We start from the raw sequence: 19,954 nt of genomic DNA, 5'->3' as shown, positions 1-19,954 counted from the left end.
CTGCAACGCCTCGCCCCCGAACGACGAGGAACGGTCGCGCCGAGGCGAGCCTCGGGGCCGCTTAGACTTCCTCGATCGACGCCCCGTCCGAGGTCGCGTCGAGGGCGAGGCGTGTCTGGAAGACCCGGAGGAAGAGGAGGAAAGACGGCGCACTCTGCGCAACTTTTCTTTGGGCCTTACACTCCGCTCAGGGGGTTCCCCCGAGGTCGAGGTCCGGGGCGGGGCCGAGACCGAGGTGAACGGGGTCCCAGTACTCGAGACCGAGGTCGCCGAGGCCGGGGCTCCCGAGGGAGCCGAGGCCGGGGCCTCCGAGACCGAAGGCGTCCAGGCCGAGGTCGAGGCCGCCGGAACCGCAGCACGCTGCAACACTTCCAGGGCTCCCGACAGCTCCAATGAGATCAGAGCTCGGAGGAGATCCTGGAAGGCCGGAATCCCCACGAAGGTGGGGAGTTCCGAGTCCGGGGCACACTCCCTGGAGGGCGACCTCGGTCTCGAGTATTCCCTCGGGGTGTGCGGAGTCGAGGTCCGATGCGGGGCCGGGGTCGACCCACCCGCCTTGGCCTGACTCGAGGATGGCTTCTTTGCTGAAGGGGATGGAACAGAGGACTTACCCGAAGCTTGCTTCACTGACGACGCCTTCGAGGAAGAGGGCCGAGGCGAGGCCGAGGCCCCCGAGGACGCCGAGGCCGAGGTCAAGGCCGGGGCCGAAGCCGAGGCCGACGTCGAGGCCTTAGGCGGCGCGTCGACGGCGAACAATTCGGCCATTCTTGCCTTACGGCGACGGAGGGCCCTGTTTTGGAAGGTAGCACAGCGATCACACGAGTCTGTCGGATGTTCGGGCCCAAGACAGACAATGCACCACCGGTGAGGGTCAGTGATGGAAAGCAACCTCTCACACCGGCTGCACTTTTTGAATCCCGTAACAGGACGGGACATCCACGAAGAAAAAGAAGAAGGCCGGGAACGTACCGACGTCCCGCGGCCACGGCTTCCGGGAGCCCCCGGAACCCGACGAAAAACGAAAGACTTTTTTTTTTGAAAAGAAACGAAAGGAAAACAGCACCGCGAACTAATTCGAAGGGAAAAACAAACTAAACGCGGCAGCTAGAAGGCAAAAACACTGGAGCTCAGATCCACAGGGCTTTCTTGCTCCGCGGAAAAATTTGAACTGAGGACCACGAGGTGGGATGCGCCCTCTAGTGGGCGAGAAGGCACGCACATGCGTGGTGCAGTGTGCAAACTTGAAACTTCAATCAAGTTTGCTTGAAAAGCTGTCCGCGCCGGGGCTCCGTAGATGACGTCACCCACATGTGAGAATATCATGCCTGCTTGTCCTGGGATAAGAATGGAATAGGGTGTCTCAAGATTTCTCTTGAAGGTTTGAGAAAGAAGCCTATTAACGGGTAATTTGAGAGGCTCCGCAGGAAGATGAGACATACCCATTTCTTCTAAATACTCCTGAGAGTATTTGGAATCAGAATCCAAAGTGATACTGAGTTCCTTACTCATTTGACGTAGGAAAGAAGAAAAAGATATCTGCTCTAAGGAAGAGTGACCTCGAGGTGCCTCGCAAGGCAGAGAATGAAGGTGAAACTTCTCTGGAGTACCGATACCTGAGGCCTGAATATGCAGGTATAGACGACACTGAGAGAATGGATAGAATCCCTTGAAGAAGCAAAGGTATCTGGAGGTGGTGTCCTCGACGAGTCTCGAGGTCTGGAGAGCTGAATCTTGTCTCGAGAAGAGGATCTATGCCTCAATGAATGCCTCGACTGATGTGGAGAACCTTACCTCGAACCAGGCAGGTCTCGCTGAGAAGAAAGTTGAGGAGTCTTTGCCCTATGCCTCAGGAAGGGCGATGCCTTATACGAGGAGGGAGGGCTGGAGGCTGGAGATCGAAACACCAAAAGGGATTGAACACCTAGTGTCGAGGTATCTCGAGGCACTGACAAGGACCCGGTTCCTTGAGTAGCGTGCTTATGCTCCAGACGAGACACTTGCAAAGTGTGAAGAGTCCTCTCGAGGCACTCCCAAGGACTCGACTCCTTCTTTAGAGTGAGGAGGATCAGCTCAAGGTACAGCCAAGGACTCGACTCCTTGTGATACTGCTAAGTGCTCAGGCTGGACTGTAGGAAGCAGAGTTGAAGTAGGAGCATGTTTGGCAAGCATATTACCAAACTGACGATCCAAGATGGTCTGGATCATAGCCTGCAAATGTGACACTGAGACTTGAGGATCTGGTACATTTGGTGTGGCTATAGTCTCCGAGGAAGAGGAAGAATGATGACTCTTCAACTTGGAGACCTGCTTCTTGGGCAGCTTGATAACTACTGCTGGTACCTGACCTGAGGGAAGCAGCGAAGCAAGTGTCTCGTCAGGAGAAAAAACTTAGATTTACTTGAGGACGAGGACCCATCAAACGAGGATGGCTTGATTAAAGTTAAAGCTGAGGCAAAAGGTGGAACTCCTGTAAGCTTGACCGGATTCGAGGTCAAGACCGGGACAAGTGGATCCATACTTCAGAAGACATTTTCCACCTGAACTCGACGATGCTTGCTGGCATGAGGTTGAAGGGTAGCGCAGTGGGCACACAACTCCAGACAATGGTCAGATCCCAAACACTGAATACACCACCGATGTGGGTCAGTGAGGGATATCGCACGCTGGCAATGGCTACACTTCTTGAAGCCTGTGACAGGCACAAAGTGGAACTGAGTCTAGCGCAGAGTGTCGAAATAGGACTTCTCAGCTCCGCAGAGAACTGAGGAGACGCGTGCCCTACGCTGGGCAGGGACTTGCGCATGCACGGTGTGGCAGTCGTGAACTTTCTGAAGTTCTACAAGCAAGTTTGCTTGCAAAGCTGTCCACATCCAGGCTCAGTGGATGACGCCACCCACATTAGAGAATGACAAGGGGAAAGAAAAATAGCAGTCGCTGCGGGGACAAGGTCATTCACCACCCCGTGGAGCGGTGAATGGTCTTGTCTCCGCAATGAGGCATCAAGGATCACGTGGTCCCCGTAGCCCTTGCCCGCCCGATCATAGCGTTTAGCCAGCTCCCTCCCTTCACCTCATCTTAGTTTGCAGGCTTTTTTTTTGGGCGCCGTGCATGCGCGGCTGCTCAGTATTCAATCTTCTGCTCTGACGCAACCGGAAACAGGAAGTTGCAGCAGAGCAGAAGATTGAACAGGCAGGTGAGTCACATGCTGGAATCAGGGGGGGGGGGGAGAAAGAGGGAAAGAAGCTAGATGGGGTTGAAAAGAAGAGACACACTGGTATGGAAGAGGAAGATAGGGGAAATCTGGACACAGGAAGGTAACAGAAAGACGGGAAATTATGTGCATGGGGCATAGGGACAGAGACATAAAGGGGACATGCCATGGGGATGGTATATGGACACAGGGAGGGGGCAATGGCAGATACATAGGGGAGATATTAGAAATGGGGAAAATAGGAGCACAGAAGCGAGATGGTTTGTGGGGATGGGACAGGGACCGAGCTCGCAGGCTCCAGTGGCTTGCACAAATTACATTGTAACATGCCACGAAAATAAGAGGAAGGAAAGTAGATAGATAGGCCACACGAGAGGAGCTACAGGGTAGTAGAAAGGAACAGATGGTAAAGGAGGGAGGGAAGGGTGGTGGTGGAAAGGAATATAACAGATATTGAAGGAGGGTGGAGAGGAACAGACCTTGAAGGGAAATGTGGAAGACAGAGTGGGGAGAAGATGCTGGAAGGGAAGAAGACAGATGCCAGACTATGGGGGAGTGGAGGGAAGAAGATGGGTGCTAGACCAATTGGGGGGGGGGGTGAAGGGAGAGGCACAGTAACAGCAAATGAAAGACGCAGAGAGAAGACACATAGTGGATGGAAGGAATTGAATGAGAAGATGTGGAAAGCAGAAACCATACAACAAAGGTAGAAAAAAAAAATTATATTTATTTATTTATTTTTTGCTTTAGGATAAATTAGTATATTAGTTGTGTTGATAAAAATTTATAAACAAAGCCCTGCCAGCTGAACATCTCTTTCTCTATTTCAGCAGCGGGAACTTTGATTTATAAGAAAGGAATAAGCTAAATATTACAGTACTAAGGCTTATATGGATGCTGCGGGGACGGTGATGGGGCGGTGAATGGGATAGCAGTGGCGGTGACGGGGTGGTGAAGGGAACGGCAGTGACGGGGCGGTGCAGAGGATGGTGGGCCGGGGACGGGGCGGTGACATATTTTTTCCCCGTGTCATTCTCTAACCCACATGTGAGAATATGCTACCTGCTTGTCCTGGGATAAACTTTAATACTTGTATTGCAAGAGCTCGCTCGTTTAGAACAGTCACTACACTCCTGCAGCGTCAGAGAGAGAAGAATCATCTGCTCAGTTGTGATGATGTGACGCGTGTATACTGTATGTACTTGTATTACAAGACATTGCTTGTATATCAAGTTAAAATTTAATAAAATGTTTTGCTTGTCTTGCCAAACACTTGCATACCAAGTTACTTGCAATCCAGAGTTTTACTATATATAAATATATATTTTTTTTTATACAATGCCAACAAGGATACTAAACACATTGGGAAATAAGGTACTGTAATATTAATGATAATATTAAGCTTGCTAGAAGTTATGCAGAGACTGACTGTCCTATGGCCTAAAAAGGTATAAAGCCCACATTACAAACAATGATGAAGATGGTGATGTGTATTAACTAATTTTGCTGTTTTGCACTGTTGCAGAAGATTAACATTTGTTGAAGACTTCCATTTATAGTCTATCCAGAGGCAAGCTACTTTTCCCACACAGAAGATCAAACTACAAGGAAAGTGCCTTAACGCAAGCCTCCACTGAAACCTGACAGGTCCATAGCTGAATACCGAAGTCTACCATAGATCCACATAGTTTACAACATCAGGACCTTCACTTTATTGGCTACCACAGAGGGACTGAATGACTTGCCACCAGAAGAAATTTGATTAGACTGAACCTTAAAGCTTTATAGCTCATTTTTTGCTTTTCCTGCAACTAAGAACTTCTTGTTGTTTTAGCACATATTTTGATCTCACCATTGCGTTCACTCTCACCACATCAGTCATGAGCACACCAAACTACATGTCCGAGGTTTAAGTAGGGCAAACTTCCTTCAAAATACTGAGTAATGATATTCTAATCATGTGCACCTGATGTGATACACCTGTGTGAGATTTGGGCCACTCTGAGTGGATGAATATGTGGGGGAGTCCTAATTTGTTCCTCAGTTAGAATACACATTTTTGTGGATATCCTTTGTTTCATGAGTAAATCAAGGAAAAGTTTTGTTTACCTGTAATTATATCACTTTCTTTTCCAGAGAAAAATAAAAAGATTTGACATCGATATGTGAACATTTCTTAAGAAATAGCTGAATATTTAATGGTGTTTTCTAATTTTTTTCACCTGATTGTATATCATGACACTTGTTGAAAACTTCTGCTTTATACTTAAAAGTTCCAAGCAATGATTTCACATACACAAACTAAAGAATCTTGTAAAAGCATTTAATATTATTTAAATGAAACTAATTTATTTTTCTGTTAAACATACAACTTTCTAAAATCTACATAATTGTCTTAAAAACATTTTACTAAGATTGTTCTGTGACATAACAAAAGATGCATGCTTGAATGCTGATATATTACCAAAATGTACAGATAGCAATTGAGCAAAATTCAGACCATAAAAAAGTAACTTAATTGGTAAAAATGTAGTTTTATATTACATTTGGGAATGCTAGAGACCTCGTAATTACAATGCCAATTCAAATTGATGGCAATACTCACTTCCCAAAAACACGCAGTACATAAAGAAATAAATGTAGTCACTGATTATAGAGTGCCAACAATTTAACCCTGGGTATTGATTTCTAGACAATTTCTCTTCTGTAACTTGATGCGTTTTAGGTCCACTGACCAAAGTATAGGTTTCAACTGAATCATTAATTGTCAAGTCAAATTTGCTATGAAAATTAGCATTACTAAGCCAGCACAATGTGCTATTGACTTAAAAATAGTAACTTCAAGCAAAACTTCCTCCCCAACCACAGTTTGTATATATATATCTAACTTCACAAGTGCCAGTTAACATTTCTACAAACACAAACCATACTTTATATATAAATATATCAAACTTCACAAGTGCTAGTTAACATTTTTATAAACTTTAGAACCCAAAAAACTTTAAACCATTCAACCAGTGACAAACAGCAGCATATGAAACTGTGCCATATATATATATACTTAGCTTCAATTATCCTTGTTCCAACAAAACAAATTATTAATTCAACACTAAACCACACCAAGTATTGCATACAAAAAAAAATCTTTTGAGAACATAATTAGTGCATTTAACTTGTCTGTTGCTTTTTCTTTTACAGCAACTGGAGGTTTTTTGTTTTTTTTAGAAAGGTTTTTGCAGATCCATGTACTGGACAGTTCAGTTTGGGACTGTTTTGAAGACAGCTTTACTTCTTCTAAACTGGTGCACCCTCTTTTCCTAGAAATAATTAAAAACATTTTTCAAAAGGTAGAAATCAAAGTAACCCTAAAAAGTAAAATGTTAGAGCAAGCTATGTAGAAAAAAAAAAATAGCCATAGTACATCACAAACAGCAGACTCATACCCTTCAAGGTGAAGTGTTCTAAATCAAAAAATACATCTAAATCTGGTCTGAACTAACTTCATGCAAATTATATACTAAATAATCCTGGCAAAATTCTGCATAAAAAATTAACAAATTCTGCAAGTCTGTCAAAGTTTAAACAATATTTTTGCTAACCATATTCCATTTAAAACATTCAAAATAAAATGCCTGTTCTTACCTTTGTTATCTGAGCATTTTATTTTTCCTTTCTTTGGTTCCAGAGTGTCTTTTCTAATTTTCTCTGTATTTTGTACCTGTTGTCGCAGGGTTACCTGTCCATTTTACAATTTTTTATCTATGTACACCTATCCATCTTCTCTTTGGTGTCCTTATCTGTCCTGTCTAGCTTCTCTCCTTTGTCCCCATCTCTATCCTGAGTTACTCCTGTGTCCCTCTCCATTCTCCTGCATCCATCAGAATCACCCCTTTTTAAGCATTGTCCCTGTGTCTAGCATTCCATCTATGCCCATCTGAACACTCTCCTCAAAACATTTCATTTCTCCCTCCCCGTGCCCAGCATTGCTTCAGTGTCCCTGTCTCAGTGCTCTCTCCCCATCAAGCATTTCTTCTCCATCTCTCTCCCTCTCCCTGCCCAGCACTGCTCCAGTGTCCCTGTCTCTATGCTCAATTCCCATTGTAGAGCCCCACCTAACAGCCTAGGTCTTGGCCTATCAGTATTAGCATTGCATAGTTTTCACATGTGAGGCTCTAGGCCTAAGAGTATTAGTATTGCAGTTTTCATAAGCAGTCATGGTTGCCTGTTGCTTTAGCTGATTTCTTATCAGTGAAGATTTTGTCAGTAGTCCTTGTTGAAACCTGAGCTTTTGTCAGTAATGGCTACTGAAACCTGGTAGTGTCTGTTGGTTGTTATGCAGACAGAACATACGTCTTCTCTGACCAGTATTTGAACCTTTGTATACTGATAACATGTTTTTGGATGTGCTATCTTGTGTGTGTGTTTGAAAGGTAAACATTGCATGTGAAAGTTGCTATAAATAAAGTCCCTCAGTGTTATGCTTGTAACTCAACTATGGAGTGAACGTGCACTGTCCAGAAACCACTCCTGTGGAAATGGCTCCTAGTCTGACTGTTGAGGGTAACCTGGTTTGTGAAAGGCTAAAGCAGTATATTGTAAACTCTGTGCTGTAGTGAGATTCCAGATGTACAAGATGCAGGTGAGGAGAGGTGCCGGCCAACTGCTTGGACATACCTCTCATGGCGAGCAGCACATCCAGCACCCCCTACCGGCTTGGCAATGGCAGGCTCAGGGCCCCATCTGGAGGGCCTCCATACATGCGCAGACATCAACGTGATGTCATGCAAGCACGTAACATCATCACATTGAAATCTACGCATTTCCAGAAGCCCTCCAGCTGCGGCTCCCAGTTTAGTGTGGGCTAAAGGATGCAGTTTCTATCCATAGTGATGTACAGTATCTTTTTTTCTTTACTAATAAATGTTATATCTAGTTTTAATAGAAGTTAGTGTGTGCTGTTCTATTCTTTTTATAGAAATCAGTGGGTTTTCAAACGTGTTTTACACTGGCTCATTTTGCCTAGCTGTTCTGTAACATTTTTGGCAATTAGGATAGGATTCAATGTTTAAAAAGGGAAAAACGCAGTCAGTAATGAATACAGTGAAATCCCAGAAAGAAATGTAAACAGTGCAAGCAACTTTGGCATGCCAGAAGTTGTAAAAATTCAAGGATGGAATGAGAATCCCTTTGGGATGCTGGCCACTATGTGGTCTTTAGAAACTAGGGGGGTCTTTTACTAAGGCGCGCTAACTGATTCCGCGTACGCTAAATGCTATGCCGCCCATTATATTCTATGGATGCATTATTTAGTGCGTGCTAAATCGGCTAGTGTGCCTTAGTAAAAGACCCCCTAGATTAGGGGGAAGATTGGAGGGAAGTGTTAAAGAACGGAGAACCTTTAGCAGGGATGAATTGCTTTGAACAGAGTCCCAATGTTAAAGGAAAGGATAGAAATTAGCTAGAGGGGGGCAGAGCCTGACAAACAAGACAAGCATATGCATGCAGTGATTGCTCCTCCACATCGGCAGCGATTGCTCCTCCACATCGGCTTCTAAATATAGATTATAGTAGCGTATTCAAGCTGATTTCCTACTATATTTCGCATCTACAGTATCAGATCTTTTACCTATGACTCCACCGAAGCCTGCAAAAGGAAAGTCTCCACCAGCAATAAAAGACTAGCAATAAAAGACCGAAGACCGACCCCTGCACGCCTAAAAAGATGGCACCTAAACACGAGGAATCGCAGCTCGATACTCTCAAAGAGCTGTACTCTGTTAAACACATCATGCAGGAACAGGAGGAAGAAACTAAACTACTGCGAGTGGAGATTGAAGCTATCAATGCTCTGTTTGCTGACACCAGACACCGACTCGACGCGCTCGAGGAACAAACTGCTTCATTACAACCTAAACTCCTTTTGGTAGATAAACATGAAAAACTTATCTCAGCTCTGCAACGTGAGGTTGAAGATTTATCAAATCGCAGCATGAGATCATCGGTGTTCCGGAGACCTCTGAGGGAGCCGACATGATAAAATTCCTCACTGACCTTCTCCCAAAAATTCTGGGCCTGTCTTTTTCAGCACCACTAGAATATGAACGTGCACACCGCGTTCCATCTCAGCCCTCCACGTACCCGACTACTCCGAAACCCATCGTTGCGAAATTGCTACGTTTTCAACATGCTTTTCAACTCATCTCTGCAGCAAAATCCCATCCGCAGCTCTTATATCAGGGCAAGAAATTCTTAATAATTCCTGACCTCGCCAAGACCACTGCCCTTAAACGTAAAGAATTCCTTTCATATCGTCAGGAATTGAGAGACATAGGTGCGAAATATGGCCTCATGTACCCAGCCAGGATGAGGGTAACGTATAACAAAACCTCTTCATACACTGATCCGGACGACCTGAAATCTTTTCTGGACTCTCTGAAAATGCAATGACTTTCTTCTCTCTTGAATGGTATGTTGCTATTCTTAATTTTCATAGTCTACTTGAATACTCAGTCACATTACTACTAATAATGTGGAGCTGCTGTACGCTGCCTGTGTTTCTCCTCTGTGTTCTACAGGAGCACCCACGAACTGTGTGATTCTATCTCACTTGCATGGCTTCTTTCACAGTCATGCAGTGGGTTCATTCCTCTAATTTTCTGTCTTACCTTTTCTATTTCTTTTCTTTCTCATTTCACTTGCCTATTAGAAGTGGTCTCTCACACTTTTGGTGTTATATTACTATTTCATGAGCACTGCTATGATTCATGTTTTACTGAACCTCATAATGTGAACAATGGCTGATCTGCATATAATATAACGTCAGTGGGCTTAATCACCCCATTAAACGTAAGAAAAACTCATTATCTCACTGCAAAACATCCCGATGTCTTTTTTTTTTTTTTAAACAGGAAACCCATCTTCCCTCAGCCGCTGCATCTAAATTTCACATCCAAGAATTCACGTCCCACTTATATTCACCAGCTACTCATAGAAAGAAAAAAAAAATGGTGTCTCTTTTCTTTAACACCAAATTACCCATTGTCATTCGAACTCATAAAACAGATGCAGAGGGCAGATGGCGTTTGGTACATGCTGTGTTGCACTCAGTTGAATATTTGTTTTTGAATATTTATGCTCCAGTTAACGATGACCCAGACTTCTTCAGAAACCTCCCAAAAAGTCTCTTAGAATTTGACTCTTGCCTTCTTATCACAGGAGGTAATTTTAATCAAATACAAGATTTACTGCTTGATAGATCATCTTCATGCAAACCTGCCAAATCCAAAACTTATCTAGAACTTCACAATTTCATAGATAATTTCTCCTTAATAGATCCATGGAGACTCCCTTAATCCTAAAGGCAAAGAATATTCCCACTATTCCCCCCCCCCCCCAGAACTCATACCTCTTATCTTCCCATCTTATCCACTCAATGACCAATGTAATTATACATCCAATTACCCTCACTGACCATGCATCCATTTCGCTACATCTTACTATAGCCCCCAAAATGGCTAAAACTTCCTCTTGGAGACTTAATCACCTCCTCCTAGATGACATTGTCAAACAAATTCGGGATTTCACCGCTGAATTCTTCATTTTCAATTCTACAGATCCAGAGATCTGCCTTTCCACTATACGAGGAGAATTAATTAAACTTTCCTCCTAGAAGAAGAAGCAAATGATGAAGAAAGAAAAAGAGTTGGAAATGACCATCAAACAGATAGAATCAAAACATATGCTGGATCATACTTCTGATCCAACACAGTGGTTCCCAACCCTGTCCTGGAGGAACACCAGGCCAATCGGGTTTTCAGGCTAGCCCTAATGAATATGCATGAAGCAAATTTGCATGCCTATCACTTCCATCATATGCAAATCTCTCTCATGCATATTCATTAGGGCTAGCCTGAAAACCCGATTGGCCTGGTGTTCCTCCAGGACAGGGTTGGGAATCACTGCTCTAACATACCAACAACTTCTCAATCTTAAATACGAGTACAACTCCCTCATCTCTTATAAAGCTAGACAAGACCTTTTTTTTTAATATGCATCGGGTCACTATATAGGTGACAATCTCATGGGTAAACCTCTAGCTAGATACCTCAAAACAAGATTTAAAAAACTGCATGTTTCTGCCATTCAAACCTCCTCTGGATAAACTGTAACCTCTAATGAAGATATTACTTCTCAGTTTGAACTCTTTTACACCAACTTATATAAAGCCGAATCTATATCTTCCGATTCTGATATTGATTCATTTCTAGCTAATATTGACCTTCTACATCTGAGTGATCCCTCCAAATTAGAATTGGAATCTCCCGTATCTTCTTCCGAAATTCTTATTGCCATATCATATGGTGCTTTTTGGATTCATACACCAATTCCCCAAGAGTTTCCCTCTTGGTTGGAATTTGAGACATTTATATGTGCTCCATATCCTTTATACTCCTTAGGTACTATGAACATCCCAAAACGACTGAAGATGTATTCCTTACTGAGTGCAACATAGCAGGCCCTACGTACTCTTGATCTACGAGATTCCTATCAACATGGATTTACAAAGGGGAGGTCCTGCCAATCCAACCTAATCAGCTTCTTTGACTGGGTGACGGGGAAGCTGGATGTTGGGGAGTCCCTGCACATCGTATACTTGGACTTCAGCAAAGCATTCGATAGCGTACCACACCGCAGGTTGTTGAGCAAGATGAGTTCTATAGGATTGGGAGACACATTAGAAACATAGAAGATGACGGCAGAAAAGGGCTACAGCCCATCAAGTCTGCCCACTCTGCTTACCCACCCCCTGTCTATGCCCTAATGACCCAATTTTCTTATCTTGACCCTCGTAGGGATCCCACATGGGTATCTTAAAGTCTGGCATGCTGTCTGCCTCGATCACTTGCACTGGAAGCTTGTTCCAATGATCAACCACTCTCTCTGTGAAGAAATACTTTCTGGTGTCGCCATGAAATTTTCTTCCCCTGAGTTTGAGTGGGTGCCCTCTTATGGCCGAGGGTCCCTTGAGAAAGAAAATATCATCTTCCACTTCGACACGTCCCGTGAGGTACTTAAATGTTTCGATCATGTCTCCCCTCTCCCTACGTTCCTCGAGAGTGTAGAGCTGCAATTTGTTCAGTCTCTCTTCATACGAGATACCCTTGAGCCCCGAGATCATCCTGGTTGCCGTCTGCTGAACCGATTCAATTCTGCGCACATCTTTACTGTAATGTGGCCTCCAGAATTGCACACAGTACTCCAGATGAGGTCTCACCATGGCCCTGTACAACGGCATTATGACTTCAGGCTTTCGGCTGACGAAACTTCTATTGATACAACCCAATATCTGACTTGCCTTAGATGAAACCTTCTCCACTTGATTGGCAGTTTTCATGTCTGCACTGATGATTACTCCTAAATCTCGTTCTGCTTTAGTCCTAGTTAAAGTTTCTCCGTTCAAGAAGTACGTCATGCATGGATTTCCGCTTCCGAGGTGCATGACCTTACATTTCTTAGCATTGAAGCCTAGCTCCCAGGTTGAGGACCAACTTTCCAATGTAAGCAGGTCCTGTGCCATATAATTCTGTAAACTGCATTCACTTACTATATTACATACTATATTACTGCATTCACTTACTATATTACATATTTTACCTTGAAGCCCTTGAGTCAGATCCCCTATGAATATGTTGAAAAGGAGTGGACCCAGGACCGAGCCCTGCGGCACTCCACTGGTCACCTCCAATGTTTTAGAGAGGGTACCATTAACCACCACCCTCTGAAGTCTGCCACTCAGCCAATCATTGACCCATGCAGTTAGTATCTCTCCTAACCCCATCGATTCCATCTTGCTTAGCAGCCTGCGGTGTGGGACACTGTCAAAATCTTTACTGAAGTCCAGGACTCTCCCAAGTCCAACTTTCTTGTTACCCAGTCAAAGAAGCTGTTGAGATTGGATTGGCAGGACCTATTCTTGGTGAATCCATGCTGACTGGGATCCTGAAGATTCCCTTCATTCAAGATCGTGTCCAATTTGCTTTTAATTAGTGTTTCCATGAGTTTGCACACTATTGATGTGAAACTCACCGGTCTATAATTCGCAGCCTCTGCCCTGCAACCCTTTTTATGCAGAGGAACGACATTAGCTAATTTCCAGTCCAGGGGAACTTTCCCCTTACTTAGGGAGAGATTGAATAGCTCAGCCAACGGTTTCACCAGGACATCGCTCAATTCTCTGAGCACTCTTGGGTGCAAATTGTCTGGTCCCATGGCTTTGTTCACCTTGAGTCTTGCCAGTTCTCTGTAAACTTCACCTGGTGTGAACTCAAAATTCTGAAATGGGTCTTCTGTGCTTTGTGTTGCCTTCAACTGCGGACCGTGTCCCGGTGCCTCACAGGTAAAGACTGAGCAGAAGTATTCATTCAGTAGTTCGGCTTTATCAGAATCTGCTTCCACGTAACTTCCGTCCGGTCTTCTAAGGCGTACTATCCCGTCTATGTTCCTTTTTCTGTCACTAATATACCTGAAGAAGGATTTGTCCCCCTTTTTAATGTTTTTTGCCAGAATTTCTTCCACTCGAAGTTTTGCCTCCCTAACTGCCATTTTGACTGCTGTAGACCTGGTCCTATATTCTACCTTTGCCTCTCTTTTCTCCGTGCGCTTGTAGGAGAGAAACGCTTTTTTCTTCTCCTTAATGAGGTGCGAGATCTCCGCGGTGAACCATTGGGGTTTATTGTTTCTTTGTCGTTTATTTACTGATTTTATGAAGCGGCTAGTTGCTTCATGTATGATTGATTTCAGTGTTAACCACTTAGCTTCTACATCATCGGTCTCCGCTTGGTCCTGCAGCGTCCGATGGACGAAATCTCCCCATGCGTGCGAAGTCTGTGCCCCGGAAATTGAGTACCTTTGTTTTCATGTTTGATCTAGGGAAGCCTTTCCTAAGGTTGAACCATACTATGTTGTGATCGCTGGAGGCTAGCGTATCTCCTACTGAGACCTCTGAGATGCTTTCCCCGTTGGTGAGTACCAGGTCGAGTATCGCCTGGGTCCTATTGGGCTCCGTTACCATTTGTTTGAGACGGGCTCCCTTTATGGAGGTTAAGAGCCTCCTGCTACCGCTGGTTGTCGCTGAAATGAGTTCCAGTCTGCATCAAGCATATTGAAGTCCCCTAGCAGTACAGCTTCTCCTTGTAGAATGACAGCATGGGTTGGGGACTGGCTTGGAGGTAGGCTTCAGAGGGTGGTGGTGAACGGCACCCCCTTCGAAACGACGGAGGTGATCAGTGGAGTGCCACAGGGCTCGGTCTTGAGCCCGATCCTGTTCAACATCTTCATAAGGGACTTGGCTGAGGGGCTTCAAGGTAAAATAATGCTATTCGCTGATGATGCCAAACTATGCAATGTAGTAGGCAAGAACACTACAAACAAAAGCACAGTGCCTGACGAAAACTCAATGCCCGACAATATGGTGCACGACCTACTCCTACTGGAGCGCTGGTCCAGGACCTGGCAACTAAGTTTCAATGCCAAAAAATGTAAAGTCATGCACATTGGCAGCCAAAATCCATGCAAGACTTACACCCTTAATGGTGAGATCCTAGCGAGGACTGTAACAGAACGAGACTTAGGGGTGATCATCAGTGAAGACATGAAGACTGCCAAGCAAGTGGAGAAAGCTTCATCTAAGGCTAGATAAATCATAGGATGTATACGTAGGAGTTTCGTCAGCCGTAAGCCCGAAGTCATTATGCCATTGTATAGATCCATGGTGAGACCCCATCTGGAAAACTGTGTACAATTCTGGAGGCCGCATTACCGCAAAGATGTGCTGAGACTTGAGTCGGTCCAGTGAATGGCCACCCGGATGGTCTTGGGACTCAAGGATCTCCTGTATGAGGAACGGCTGGATACATTGCAGCTATACTCACTCGAGGAACGCAGAGAAAGGGGAGACATGATCGAGACGTTCAAATATCTCACGGGCCATATCGAGGTGGAAGAAGATATCTTCTTTTTCAAAGGTCCCACGGCAACAAGAGGGCATCCGTGGAAAATCAGGGGCGGGAAACTGCACGGTGACACCAGGAAATACTTCTTCACCAAAAGGGTGGTTGATCACTGGAACAGTCTTCCACTACAGGTAATTGAGGCCAGCAGCGTGCCTGATTTTAAGACAAAATGGGATCGCCACGTGGGATCTCTTCACAGAGAAAGGTAGGGGAGGGTTATTGGGGTGGGCAGACTAGATGGGCCGTGGCCCTTATCTGCCATCTGTTTCTATGTTTAATGGCTGATGCTTCTTTTTATAATAGCCCTGACATGTCACTTTGGGACAATCACAAACTCAAGCATAATGGCAAAACCTTCTCTTGGAAGAAGATGACAAAGTGCTGGACCTTTGGTCTGTATCTCAGTTCGTTTGTAACGACCAAGTGACTCCTTTCTCGCAATTATGTTCTCAATACCCTTCTCTTCAAACTTGCCATTCGCAATAGCTCACTCTCACTATGGCTATTGCTAATGTGACTTTACTCCCAAAAAACAAAATCTTTGAGTCCTCTTTACTACACTGGACTTCCTTAGTCGTCTTTTCAGGGAAAGCGATATCCACCTTCTACCACATCCTGAGAGATGGTCATTACTCTTTCTCATCTCAATCCATGCATCAATGGGATATCATGCTGACCATTCCCCTCTCAAATGTTAACTGGAACTCATTTCGGTCCACGACTAATCGCACTCTACTGTCCTCCAGAGTATCACAATCACTATATTATGTCATGTGGCATGCAGTATAGACTCCCCTTCGTATGTGGAAAGCCAAGTTGAAATCAGATCCAAAATGCTGGCACTGTTCAGAAGAAGAAGGCTCCTAGATCACATGTTATTTCATCATTGGACCATTCGTCACTTCTGGTCCTGCATTTGGACTACTATTAAAGATGTAACATCTTGTATGGAAGACATTTTGTTTGATATCATCATCCTCCGATCCCAATATCCTTGTTTTGCCACATCGATCTATCCTTCAAAGTTGATAGATGCTATGATAATTACTGCCATTATGCACATACTCAAGAATTGGAAAACAGCCGATTTGTTAGACTATACTTTTTGGTGGAACTCTTTTCCTGTACCAAAGATATGAATATGCTTTTGAAAAACGATGTACAGTGGAACCTTTGGTTTAAGAGTATAATTCGTTCCAGAAGCATGCTCGTATATCAAAACGAGTTTCCCCATATCCCCATAGGAAATAAGGGAAACTCGCTTTGATTAGTTCTACCTCCTCCTTTCTCCCCCTGCGGCTACCAGCGCTGCTCCATCACCCCCTCTTCCCCTCCCCGCTCGAACCAGCGAATGCCACCCCCCCTCCCCCTCCCCCCCTGCGAGAACTGCATCGCACCCCTGTGCTGGAAGCGGTATCTGCCCGACCTCCCTCCCAAACAAACTCCTTACCTCATTTGCTGCTTGCCGGTGCGAGTGACAGAAAGATCCTGCCTCTTGCCTGGACTGGGCCTTGAGCATCTCAAGGCCTTCTGGCTCTCGCTCTCTCTGAGCTGTCTTATGTATGGATCAGCATTGCATTGGACAATGTTGTCATGTGTTTGGTTTTTTTCAATGATGTTTTTTTCCCCCCCCCCAATTGTTCAAAGCTGTCTAACAATTTTTTACAGTTCTTTTGACAGACACCAACAGAACATTTTCCAAGAGAAAATTTTTTTGCTTTTTTTAAAAAAAAAGAACCTTTATGAACTTGAGATAAGGATCCAGTTACAATCACAGAAATTGATTTTGCTTTTGTTTTGCCACATGGTCACTGATTTATTGTTTATGCTACAGCAAAGAAATATATATCATGGTTTAACAGCATACCTCAAGGTTTAGGGAGAATTCAAATTCAATTACAAATAATGTGAATTTATGTATATCTCAATTACAAATTTATTGAAATTTAAAATTTATGGAAATACTGTTATTACTTTTGTGTGTACATATACATACCTTCCTAACCAAAGAATGAAATCAAATATGGAAAGTTTTGTTTCAGTCCTTAGGGAAACATACTTGTCCTTACTATAGGTCTAGCCCAGCGGTCTCAAACACACAGCCCGTGGGCCGCATATGGCTCTCCAGGTTTTATTTGCGGCCCGCAGTCTGGAGGCCATCATTCTCTTCCTTTTGGAGCAGCAGCCGGCTTGTTTGCTCAAAGCCGCGGGTTGGCGGCTCCTTGCGCTATCCACTCCTGCATCGGAAGCCTCTCTGATGTCACAACATCAGAGAGGCTTCAGATGCAGGCGCGGATCTCGCAAGGAGCCGCCACCCGCGGCTTTGAACGAACGAGCTGGCCAGACACGCTGCTGCTCCAGTGGCGCACCAAGGGGGGGCGGTCCACTGTTCTCTTCCCTGCAGGGCTGACCAACTCTGGCGGCCCGACGTAAATTCTGACGTCGAGAGGACGTTCTGGCTAGCCAATCGCTGCCTGGCTGCCCGGAATGTCCTTTCTGACATTAGAATTGACATCGGGCAGCGAGAGTTGGTCGGCCCCGTGCAGAAGAGAAGAAGGGAGATGGCCTGTTCCCGATAGCAGCAGCAGCAGCCTATTCCGCGGCGGCGGTGGCATGGGGGAGGGCAGGTAGGAAGAAAGAAAGAAGGTGGGGTGGGGACAGGGAGCCAGAAAAAAAAGCAAAAAATGGGGCACGGAGGAAGGAAGAAAGAAGGAGGGGGGACTGGGAACCAGAAACAAAGCAAAAAATGGGGCACGGAATCAGAGAAAGACGGACAGAGAAAGAAAGAAAAAGTTGGGGGAGGGAATGAGGTCTGGAGGAGAGGAAGCATACTGAAAGAAGGGAAGAAGTATTGGATACACAGTCAGCAGAATAAAGTGCAACCAGAGACTGATGAAATTACCAAACAAAGGTAGGAAAATTATTTTATTTTCAATTTAGTGATTGAAATGTGCCAGTTTTGAGAAAGAAAAGATATTGAACTTTAAATGTGAGTGCTGCAGAAAAAAATAGAGTACTTGGAGGGCCGCAGAAAAAAATAGTTAGTCTTATTAAAGAAATGACAATTTTGCATGAGGTAAAACTCTTTATAGTTTATATATCTTTCCTTTTAACTGTTAAAGGAAAGTTTTATAAACTATAAAGAGTTTTACCTCATGCAAAATTGTCATTTCTTTAATAAGACTAACTATTTTTTTCTGCGGCCCTCCAAGTACCTACAAATCCAAAATGTGGCCCCGGAAAGGGTTTGAGTTTGAGACCACTGGTCTAGACTACTCATATATATTCACTAGCTACCTATTGCTCTTAGGAATTTCAAACAAGTTCCACATGTACATAACCTTATCTGTAAGGATTTTTATTCTTGGAGGTTTTTGTTTTTCTGTTAAATTGTTTCTCTTGCACCTGCATTTTCAAAGCAGGGTGAATACTTAGCTAAGGCATGTTAATTCTTTATATCAGAACTTAGATTTGCTAGGCCCCATTGGATTTTCTCATGATATTTTACCTATATTAAAAAGGTGTGGTTCTTTGGTTTCTATATCATAATGTGGATTATGAAAAATTGCAGGCGGACCTTAGGAAATTGGAAGACTGGGCATCCAAATGGCAGATGAAATTTAATGTGGACAAATGCAAAGCAATACACATTGGGAAGAATAACCTGAATCACAGTTACCGGATGCTAGGGTCCACCTTGGGGGTTAGCGCCCAAGAAAAGGATCTGGGTATCATCGTAGACAATACGATGAAACCTTTCACCCAATGTGTGGCGGCAGCCAAAAAAGCAAAAGGGATACTAGGAATTATTTTAAAAAGTGATGGTTAACAAGACTAAGAATGTTATAATGCCCCTGTATCGCTCCATGGTGCGACCTCATCTGGAGTACTGCGTTCAATTCTGGACTCCTTATCTCATGAAAGATATAGTGGCGTTAGAAAAGGTTCAAAGAAGAGCGACCAAGATTATAAAGGGGATGGAACTCCTCTCATATAAGGAAAGACTAAAACGATTAGGGCCCTTCAGCTTGGAAAAGAGATGGCTGAGGGGAGATATGATTGAAGTCTACAAAATCCTGAGTGGAGTAGAATGGGTACATGTGGATCGATATTTCACTCCATCAAAAATGATAAAGACTAGGGGACACTCGAAGTTACAGGGTAATACTTTTAAAACTACTAGGAGGAAATTTTTTTCACTCAGAGAATAGTTAAGCTCTGGTACACATTTCCAGAGGTTATGGTAAGAGCGGATAGCATAGCTGGTTTTAAGAAAGGTTTGGACAAGTTCCTGGAGGAAAAGTACATAGTCTGTTATTGAGAAAGACATGGGGGAAGCCACTGCTTGCCCTGAATTGGTAGCATGGAATATTGCTACTCCTTGGGTTTTGGCCAGGTATTAGTGACCTGGATTAGCCACCATGAGAACGGGCTACTGGGCTTGATGGACCACTGGTAAATGTATGAACTGAGGATTAAGTAGCAGCTTTGCATATTTCATCAATAGGAGTAGAGCGGAGAAAAGCTACTGAAGCTGCCATAGTTCGAACTTTATGGGCTGAGACCCGAATCTCCAGCTGCAGCCCTGCCTGAGCATAACAGAATCTACCAATTGGTAGAGGGAGAGGCAGAGGCAACTGGATTGAAACTATGCTCTTGAGGAACCAGTCAAAAAGACTGACAAGATTTAGAAGCAGACTGTTGAGGCTTTTTGTGAACGTTGCTGCTTGTT

At 44.2% G+C, this 19,954-nt stretch overlaps 1 protein-coding gene across 6 annotated transcripts in view; it reads right to left on the bottom strand.

Moving 5' to 3' along the window:
- Nucleotides 1–5,520: 5,520 nt before the first annotated feature.
- The window catches only part of DAZL (deleted in azoospermia like), a 322,370-nt gene continuing 307,936 nt past the window's right edge, over nucleotides 5,521–19,954 (bottom strand). For all 6 annotated transcript variants that reach the window (XM_033930705.1, XM_033930704.1, XM_033930708.1 and 3 more), the window contains one exon: nucleotides 5,521–6,528. In XM_033930705.1, the coding sequence (XP_033786596.1) occupies nucleotides 6,469–6,528 (60 nt within the window). In that variant the 3' untranslated portion in view covers nucleotides 5,521–6,468. The remainder of the gene's footprint in view (nucleotides 6,529–19,954) is intronic.

The sequence above is a fragment of the Geotrypetes seraphini genome, chromosome 2, assembly GCF_902459505.1.
Source record: "Geotrypetes seraphini chromosome 2, aGeoSer1.1, whole genome shotgun sequence".
Classification (NCBI taxonomy): domain Eukaryota; kingdom Metazoa; phylum Chordata; class Amphibia; order Gymnophiona; family Dermophiidae; genus Geotrypetes; species Geotrypetes seraphini.
Note: the sequence above shows the minus strand (reverse complement) of the source record. Positions and strands in the feature narration are given on the sequence as shown.